The sequence below is a fragment of the Aphidius gifuensis genome, linkage group LG1, assembly GCF_014905175.1.
Source record: "Aphidius gifuensis isolate YNYX2018 linkage group LG1, ASM1490517v1, whole genome shotgun sequence".
NCBI lineage: Eukaryota > Metazoa > Arthropoda > Insecta > Hymenoptera > Braconidae > Aphidius > Aphidius gifuensis.
The window spans coordinates 16,393,737-16,404,260 of record NC_057788.1 but is presented as its reverse complement, the minus strand read 5'-3'; the positions used below and the strand labels follow the sequence as shown (position 1 = coordinate 16,404,260).

Sequence of the window (10,524 nt, the reverse complement as noted above, 5' to 3'; positions counted from 1 at the left end):
GAGACAATCATCGTGCAAGATCTCATTAGTGTACCCAGGGATCCAGAACCCAAATCAAACAGGTTAGACAACTCATCAAATGACTCAACAGTGACAGAACCTTCTCAGTTTCAACCTCCAAAAAAATATGTAATCTATATGAAGAGAAATGACGCTAACTGGTGTCCTACTTCATCCATTAGAACTAACATTTGGGGACCAGACGAAATTTGTAGAGAAGGATTCCGTTTTGTAACAGAAAAAGGACTCAGGTCGGAAGAATACGCCAAAGAAAATAATATTCGTTGCCAACTTTGCAATCAACATCACACTGCAGAACATTGCCCAAGATGGCTATCCGCAAAGGTAGCTGGGTTGCGTTTAGAATTAATACAAGATAAATTAGAATCTCTAGAAGAGACTACAAACCGAAATTGTGAATTTTGTAACGAAATTTACATGGACATATGGGGATTAATTCAAGCAAGCCAAAAGCAAGCCAAACTAAGTAAAAGAGAGGTAAAATTAGAACGTAGAAAAGCATTGGAACAAAGGTGTTTTACATGTAAACCTGTCCGACCGGGATTTCCTTCCCAGTGTTATGTATGTGGAAGGATAGGTCATGCGACAACTAACTGCAAAAATAAAAAGAGAGAAATAAGTATCAATACAATCGATACCTCAACGTTCCCTATAAAAGAAATAGATTTAAGAAAAATCCTCCCACATCTTGATGAGATAAGAGATTTCTTAGTTAAGAAGATGCGAGAAGATGGGTGTTCAGAAAAATAAATAATAATAATAATAAAAAAAAAAAAAAAAAAACATTGTAGGAAATAAAATTAATTTTAATAAATAATTAAGACCCCGAAGTATAAAAAAAAAAATAAAACAAAACAAAAAAAAAAAAAAAAAAACTACACAAAAAAAAAAAAAAAAAAGGTACACGAAAAAAAAAAAAAGGGGGGAGAAACCTATGTTTCTATAATTGATATTCATAATTGATTTTAATTATTTATCCTTTGGAATAAAACAAAATTTTAAAGTAGTAAGCATGATAATAATAAGTTAAAATAAATGTTAAATTAATTAATGTTATCATCTGTTGTTTAGATTTATATAATTTCTAGTGAATCTGTATCACTTTTAATATATCATCATGATGTCTGCTGAATATATCACTTGCCAGTATATTGTCACACAAAATCCAAGGTGGGAAGAGTTCGATGCCCGTTATTCTCCAAAAGGTGATTATTTGGATGCCATAAGTTCACTGAGGCAGACGCAGACGGATGATATTCAACCACGACCAGGGATCAATGCTTTGGTGTTGTATCGCAGTAAAAATAGGTACGCAGAGACCTTCTACTGCATCAGTTGTTACGATATCGAACGAGATATTACTTCGGACGAAACGTATGAAGAGATCCATAACACAACTCTATGGGCCAACCACCACGAACAAGTGGATATCTATTGCGGACGCTGTAGAGTATTAATAGCCAAATTTCACTTGGTAAATTGGTGTGCACAATGTGCATATGAAGATAAAGGTTGGGGAGTAGACCTAAGTCAACTCAAATCAGCATTAGAAAAAGAAACATGGTTAGATACTGAAGAAGAGTGGGGAATTGGGTTATTATTCAACAAACCCGAATCCATGTATGCTGAATCTGTCGGAAATATCGAAAAAGCCTATTTAAATTCGAATGATCCATACTGGTTAATGCAAGAAGAAGAAGAAGAGGAAGAAGCAGAAGAAGAGTGGATGGACACAGAAGAAGATGTAGGATTGGAAATACTATTCCAAGACTCCAATGACAAATGTACGCAATGTGATGGAGGTCACGATATAAAATATTGTCCTCAAGAGTCAGTAACCACACAAGAAAATTTGGAACCAGAGAAAACTTTCCAATATCTACGACGGTGTTACCGTCCCGGCTGTCAACTTGACATGGTATCCAATAGTTTAGTGAGGAAAATTGAGAGAGGGCAAATCAACGTGGAGGAAGAGCTCAAAGAAGCAGGAGTTCTGTTCTGTCTCAAAGGGGCTCCCTATATCAACGGAGTCACTATTTATCAAGCAGAGGGAGAGAAACTATTGTGTACGACATGTACATATAAAAGTGACCTAATAAAGTACCACAACGAATACACCTACATAGACCATCCTCACATGTGGTCGGACGATCCAGAATTACCACTCAGCTGCGCAAACTGCGCTGAGATATTGTTGGAACAACACGACCCAAATAAATGTGCAGATTGCGTTAGAGAATTCCTAACCTTCAAAGATTTCAAAGAAATTTACGCCCAAAAATTGGCCAAGGCAGCAAGACGAACCCAAAGTTCGGTATAAGCTGAAGACTACTCCAGCTACAAGAGGCGTCGTAAGATAACCCATCAGAACTTCAAAAACTTCAAGAACTTCAAGAACTTCGAGAACTTCAACAACGCCCAGATTCAACGGATAGACATTAAGAATTTTTGTAACGTAAATTTAAGGTAAAAGATAAGTAATTTAATTGCGAGATGGTACGTTAGACCTTCCGTTTACGTACACTTCGTTCCCTGAACGAAAGGGTTTACTGTGGGGGTGTAATGTCCTGCGGTAGGCGCACCAATTTTTTTATTTTTATGTTTAAATCTTTTTATCTTATCATATAATCAGGGTATATTTCGATACCCCGAGCTCCATCTTTCGCAATATAACAGTAATATATTTTGGGGAACTAACGACTTGGCCCCCTCAATAATTTTCTTGAGCCGGCACTAATGCCAAGCGGCAATTCCGCCAATTTTTTTAATTGATTTAACATATAAATTAGTACAGTGAGTGATATCAACAGAATCGCAAAATTACAAGGATTCTCTCATGTTATAAAATTTTTATTAGAAATATTTTTTAATAATAATCAAAGATCACGCTTTCGGGCTGACCAATAGAAAAAAAGTAGACTAAGGAAAATAGGAAATGGACCAGGAGAAAACCGAACGTCTCCGAAAGATCCCCACTTTTCTAAGGGCTGATTGAGTCCCAAACCAAATCGATCTAGATTTTACAGATCACTTGGTCCGCAGTCTCTGCACCATAACTAGCTCTTCCAGCTCTAATTAAGTTGTACTTAATCGCCGAAGCTTTATTGTTCTAATAAAGACTTAGAAAATTTTAATTATTTCTGATTTAAAACTTAGAATATTTTTATTTTTGAGTTTAAAGACTTAGAATATTTTATTTTTTCTGAATTAAAACTTAGAATATTTTTAATTTTCTAAATAAATACTTAGAAATATTATATTTTTTCTGAATTAAAACTTAGAAAATATTAATATTTTTGAATTAAAACTTATAAAATTTTACAATATTTGAATTTTGACTTAGAAAATTTAATTATTTCTGGTTTGGAACTTAGAATATTTTATTTTCTTTGAATTAAAACTTAGAATATTTTTATTTTCGAATCATTTGCAAGTTTAATCATTTTAATATTTCTATATTTCTCATTTGAAATTAAATTTATTAGTTATTCTAACTTAATTCTATTTAGCCTTCTGCTATACAAAGAGAAATTAATTAATTTGGTTTTAAATATATTTTATCATTGACTAATTAAAAGCTTAAATTGTTGTGCTACGCGAGTGCTTTATTTTTACGATCAATACCGTTGTCCATCACCAATCAACTACACATCTTTAATTATCTACTTTAATCAAAGCGAAGCCCAGGTCAAGGTCCACGTCGTACATAGCCAGTAATCTTAATTCATCTATCATTGTAAGTACATTTATTAATGTTATATCAAGTGTTTATTTGCGTTTTATATCAGTGTAATTTTAAGTAGAGTCACGGCGATAATCAAGTGTAGCAATTACGTATATGTACAGTCAGTGTTTCATTTAATTTTTTAACAACTAGATTGCTTCTCAATCTAGTTGATATTTTACCGGGACGCGTAAGATTTAATTAACGAGTCGTTTATTTAATATTTTAAATCACTGACTCCGTAATCTACTTGATTTTCCTCTCTCTATATTATCGACACGTGGGGCCTTTGTTTTAATTTAGTTTTCAGCGTTTTAAATTTTTTATAACTTTTACGTTGAATTAAGTGTGTTTTATACGTAATTTTTAATTCAAATCATGGTGTTTTTATAAATAAAATTAATCTTTTTTCCGAATGCTAAATTTCGTGTGTCGTCTCAATTATTTTATTATTAAATTATATCTGTATTTGTGTTATATTTTTCGTGTCCATTTTAGGTGTCATTTACCCTTCCTAAATTACGCGTTTATCTGCCTAAACCCTCCTATTGTTTTTTTAAGTGAGCAGGGAAAATTAGGTTCAATTAATTATATATCAGCCAGGGTTATTTTATTGGGTAAAATACATATGTTTAATAAATAATCCGGCTACGATATTTCAGTAGTAAATTTAAAATTATTATTTTGGTCATATTTTTACTATTAAATAATAATTAATAATTTTAACTTGAGATATAAGCCGATGCCTTGAAAGTCAGCTAGCGAAGGTTTTATTGTAAGTGATAATTAAATTGAAATATCAAATAATTGCCAAGTAGTAAGTGTATCTTTTAAACGTGAATTATTAAATAATTGTTCAATAAATTTGAAATAATAAAGTTGGTGAGTTGCGTGACCGCATGGTCGTCGCCCTCTTGGATTGTGAATCTACTAAGTTTACAAGTGGTTTAAATTGTTAAAGTGTCTGCTAATTAATTGAGAGTGTTCTAACAAAATAAATTGAGTGCTAAAAATATAAAAATAGTGTCATTGGTTATTGTTGTAATATAATATTCAATTGGGTCGGCACTCTGTTCACGTGGTTGTTGTAGTCCGCCATCTTGTTCCTGTCAATCCAAGTCCTGTCTCGGTGTCGTATTCTCGTATTCATTGGAGGCCGCCATTTTACATTCCGTCAATCCGATTTCTGTTTGTGGATTAACCAATTTCAACGTAAGTACCAATAACTAAATTATCGTCAGTGTACCTTGTCTTTGTGTTGATTGTTTGTAGATAAATTCAGTGCTTTAATTAGTGTCAGTTTCATCATTGTCTTAAAATAATAGTCGAGTCAAATCTTAATTGTAAAGTCAGTATAAACCTATCCTTTTCCGTCTGTTGTTTCCCAAAACCTTAATCCCTGTCTGTCGACAAAAATGGATGTTTAATATTAATTACTTAATTGGTGACTTTATTACCAATTTATTACATGAGGGCTCCTCCAGGACCTGCGAGAAACACGCGCGCGAAATAGGTCTGGTTCGAAAAAATCGATTGCTCCATCGATATCGAGAAACTCGATTCCGAATAGTATCGATCTTTGATATTTCGATTCAAGATTTGACATCTAATTTTTTTTTTATTAATTTTTTTTCATTATTATTTTTTTATTATTTATTCTTAACAATCAAATTTTTGCGTCAAAATAAATAATTATTTAATTTCACATATGAATAAATTCTTTTGCTTAAAGTTTAAATAAATAGCTGTGTTGTTGAATAAAAGAATACATATAAATAAATTCACTTTTTATTTTTTTTTTAATCATAAACAAATAATATTCTACCTCGACAACAAATAAATTAACAAGTAGGAGAGGACAATAAAATACTTTTAATTCGGAATATTTTTTGTTGGTCAATATGAACAAACGTAATTTTGGTTTTATTCTTTTTAAAATACAAGTTAACATGCCTCTTTAAGTTTAAAAAAAAAAAAAAGAGAAAAGACAGGAGTGCGTGAACCTAGTCCTAGAAAAATTTTCTAGGATACTCATTAGAAATGTCTCAATTGGTACTATTTTGTACTGTAACTGTTTTAATTTTTATCTCAAAATTAAATAGTGGAGGAAGGGTTAAAAATCTACTTTTTTTTAGATGGATTAGGGGGGAAAAAAATTAATACAAACACAAAATAATTCCTACTAATTTGTACCACCAAGCCCGACATTTGTACCTCAAGAATAACAACAAAGAAAAAATATTTACTCCAAAATGTTTCTATACTGCTTTCAAAAATAAATATTTTTAAATAATTTTTTTTTTATTTTGAGTTTAATGGTACAAATTGAAGCACAACTTACTCTTTACTTTGGAAAAAAACATCAAAATATGTTGATTATGAAAGCAGATATGCAATTGTATGAATTGCATGTAGGGTATGTATGAATTGAATAAATAAATTAACATTTTGGATTAAATAGTTTTTTTTTTTTGTTGTTATTTTTTAGGTACAAATTATTATGCGTTAGTAGTAATTATTTCTCCCCCCTCCCCCCCTAATTCATCAAAAAAAAAAGTAGATTTTACGGAGGTGGGATAGACGCGAAGCGTCCCACCATAGTTTTGTTTTCACTATATGTTTTATGAATACCGCTTATAGCTTCCATAATAATTAAGCTAGATTATTCGTATTAGGCTTAAATTAAAGATCTCGATGAGCTCTAGAGCCTCTGATAAATTTGAAATTTTTCGTGTAATTATTGAGTTTACAAATGACGAAAGAAAAATGTAGCAAAATCTTCGAAGCGAAATATTGAGAAAACTAAGAAAAAATCATGGATGCGAAAATTTCACAGATAACAGTAAATAATGAAATACAGATAATTAAAAAAAGTTTATATTTTTTAAAATCGAATTCGTTTGTTTATTCAAGAAAAACTGAAACAACATTTTTTTGGAACAGACATAACTTTTTTAAAAATTAACTAAGAGGTTTTATTTTAGTTTTAATGGATTCCCCGTCAAAAAATCTACAACCAGAGCCATACTCGAAATTTTTTCAACAATTAGTTTTTTTATAATTAGCGATTGTTTATAAAAAATATCAGAGTGAGTAGTTTATAAAATAAAAAGAACCACAAAGAAATCATTCAATGAGCTAATTTGGCATGACAGCTTGTAGAAAATTTTCTAACAAATTTTTTGACTATAATATGAGATTTTTTTAGTTAATTATGTAAACAATTAATGAAGATTTAAACAATCATTATTTTTTTTTTTCATCATTTTTTTTGCCGTACGCATGCGCACTTGTGACTGTAGAGCATAATACCCACTCATTTTTACCATTAGATTTTTTTTTTTTAAGATGGCAGATGGTAGCACTCAACAATTCTAGGAATCAATTTGGTTTATTTATTATTTTGTATTTATCCTGTTTTTTGAAAGTTTAAGGGTAAAGTTTTATAAATAAATTTAATATAACGAATAATTGTAATATAATGAATTATTATATTACAATTCATTATTAAATAATAAATAAAAATTATAATTTCGGAGTTAACGCGTCCTCCCACCGGAGTTTTGAAAATTTTCAATTTTCAAAGAGAATGCAGCCGTTACTAAATTTTTTTTTTAACCCTCTTTCCACCCTTCAATTTTGAGATACAAATTAAAACATTTACGGTACAAAATAGTGCAAATTAGGATGCTTCTAATAAGTATCCTAGAAAATTTTTCTAGAAGTTATGCATGGTTAGTTTACGCACCTAAAAAAAAGACGAAAAAACAGGATAACTTTATTTTATTATTAAAAAAACAGAGATAGAATGTTTGACCCCACAACAACCGTTGCCAACCACAATATTATAAAATTAACAAAAAAAAAAAAAATTTAGAAAAAACAGACGAAGAAACAGAATAATAAATTTATTTTATTAATTAAAATAAAAAGAGAGAAAAAAAAAGAATATTAATCTAGGGAAACAAAACAACCAATCACAGAAGAAAGAACCGCCGTTACTTTTCTTCTTTTTATAATCGGACACCTTCAAACGGACATATTTTCATCTAAATGTCAACATATTTCCTTTGTAACTAGAAACGAATATACTTTGCTTGAACACTAAATAACAAACACATAAATATACGTGACTTTATCTACCTGTCAAAATCTCTCTGGTACTATAGACAAACGTAGTTCGCCTACACGCTAAATTTATAAAAAAAAAAACACAAGAAAAAAAAATTTTTTATTGTTTAAGAAAATGATCTATCTTTGTCTGACGAATTGTGGCTACACGTTTTTTTGCTGCCAAATCTCTCAAACGTTTAAGAAGTAGCAACTGAGCAGGACAACTTTCTGCTTGCTTTTCAAACCATTCAAGACCAGTCTCAAATGCTTTAAATGCTTCAGCATGTGATGGTCCTTTAGATGAACTGACACTTTCATCACTACTGCTTTCTTCGCTTTCTTCATTACCACTTGCATTTTGTGATAAATTAATAATTTCATCATCATCGAGAACATGATATCCTGGATCATTCTCATCAGTTGTTAACCAATCAGTTGCATCATGATTGTCACAGTCATTGAAACCGGGAATTTGATTAAATAAATCAACAATGTCATTAACATTATCATCCGTCTCTTCATTAGTTTCTACTTCCACTGGCTCTAACCACAATTTCATCCATGCTTTTTTTAAATTTTCTTCTGTTAAATTATCCCAAGCATCTGCTGCCATGTAGCAGCAGTGCTTTAAGGTCAATGCTTTTGCAAATTGAATCACACCTTCTTCAGTACCATCATTCAATAACAAACTTCTCAGCATTTGTTTTCTATACATTCTTTTAAACTTTTCAATTACCCCCTGATCCATTGGCTGGATCAAAGACGTTACATTTGGTGGAAAATACATCACTCTAAAATCTGCATCAATTGAATTTAAAACGTCAGCTGATGGATGTGTAGGTGCGTTATCAAGTAATAACAGGACTTTTCCAGTTTTATTATTTTCTTGGCGCCATTTTTTTACGTTTTTTATAAAATCATTTTCATACCAATTGATAAATAATTTCGAGTCCATCCAAGCACTTTTTTGAGCTGTGTAAGTCACAGGTAAACTTGTAACATTTTTAAAGCACCGTGGTTCTTTCGATTTTCCAATCACCAATAAGGGCAATTTATGTGTACCAGCTGCATTAGCACATGTCATGATTGTGATTCTCTCTTTTGACACTTTAAAACCACGTGCTGCACTTTCTTGACGAGCTGCAAGTGATTTTCTGGGCAATGATCTCCCGTTCAGGCCTGTTTCATCAGCATTGTAAATGTCATCTCTGCCATACTCTTCTTCATCTATAATTGAGCTGAATTTTTCTTTGAATTTTTCAGCAGCGTTTGAATCAGCTGATAATGATTCACCTTGGACTTTCAGTTCACGTATGCCATGACGATTTTTAAATTTCTGGAGCCAACCAGTGCTGGCCTTGAAATCTTCAGTACCACCAAGTTTTTCATTCATTTCAAGAGCTTTCTCGCAAACAAGTGGACCAGAGATTGGTTCATTCAAGCTGCGTTTTTGTATGAACCATGTTTGCATAGCTTTGTCAAGTTTTTCATTCACAGCACTTTTCATTACTTTTTTTGTTTTAATTCCGTCATCACTATCCATTTTTGATACAAATGACATGATTGTACCACGATTTTTTTTTATATCAGAAACTGTAGCTTTTCCAATATTATAAAAACTCGCTATTGATACGCTGGTTTCACCTTTGTCTATTTTCGAAAGAATTTCTAATTTTTTTTCCATTGTAAGAACGTTACGTTTTCGTTTACTAGTCGAAGGAGCTGACGGTGGTGACATGGTAAAAAATAGTTGTAAAATTAACAAGCACGATTTTTTTTAACTGGGTCCACGCAAATACTATGATGTAATTAACAAATATATATTTATTTTAAGAAGGAAAAAAATTCAAAAAATTTATTTTATAACAAAAAAACTTTTGTAAAACTCTTTACACACTGTGACTTTTTTTTTCAAGAACAAAATCAAAGCCGTGTCAAACCGTGATAGCACATGCAAAGTTATGACCAAACTAAAATATATTCATAATTAATTAATCATATAAAAGACAGTATGTAAGACGATACGTAGATAAAGAAAAATAAAAAAAAAACATGACCACACAAGAGTACTTCGACAAGTTTAAACTTGCATGATTTGTTTTTCTTATCGTCATACGCATGTTTACTTTTTATCAAACCGCTCGGCTTAATCATTTCTTATTATTTTAATATCTTTTGTATTTTATTTTTTTTAACGTTCGGATAGTAGAACGTTCGGATACTCATATAGCGGTTCGGATAACAGAGGGTTCGGAAGACGGAGGTTCGGATAATCGAGGCTCTACTGTAGTTCATACAATTTTACAAACAAAATTAGCATTAAGTTGGCAAGACGACAAACGAATTTTACTGCCAAATACTACAGACACTGTACCATGGGGATATAAAAAAATAAATAAATGAATAAATAATACTTAAATATGTTATAAAAATGATTTTTTATTTTTTCAAATACAATTTTTGTTTTTTTAAATTATTATTTGTTAACTATTCTTTTTTCTAAAAGTTGTATCCAGGTAAAATCTTCTTCAGTATTGATGTTTGAAAAATTTTTTTTAAACCATTGTTTCATTTTGTATACATTTTCAACGGCACAATCGTAATTTTTACAGAGTGGATGCATTTCAGAGTGTGAAAATGGTGCTTTTTCTTCCATTTTATTGAAG

The 10,524-nt window shown here is 31.0% G+C and overlaps 1 protein-coding gene across 1 annotated transcript; it reads right to left on the bottom strand.

Annotated features, from left to right (window-relative positions):
* Positions 1 to 7,976: 7,976 nt before the first annotated feature.
* On the bottom strand, positions 7,977 to 9,596 carry LOC122858858 (jerky protein homolog-like). Its single transcript, XM_044162101.1, has one exon. It carries the CDS (start codon positions 9,594 to 9,596, stop codon positions 7,977 to 7,979), a length of 1,620 nt encoding a protein of 539 aa, XP_044018036.1.
* Between the last annotated feature and the right edge of the window lie 928 nt (positions 9,597 to 10,524).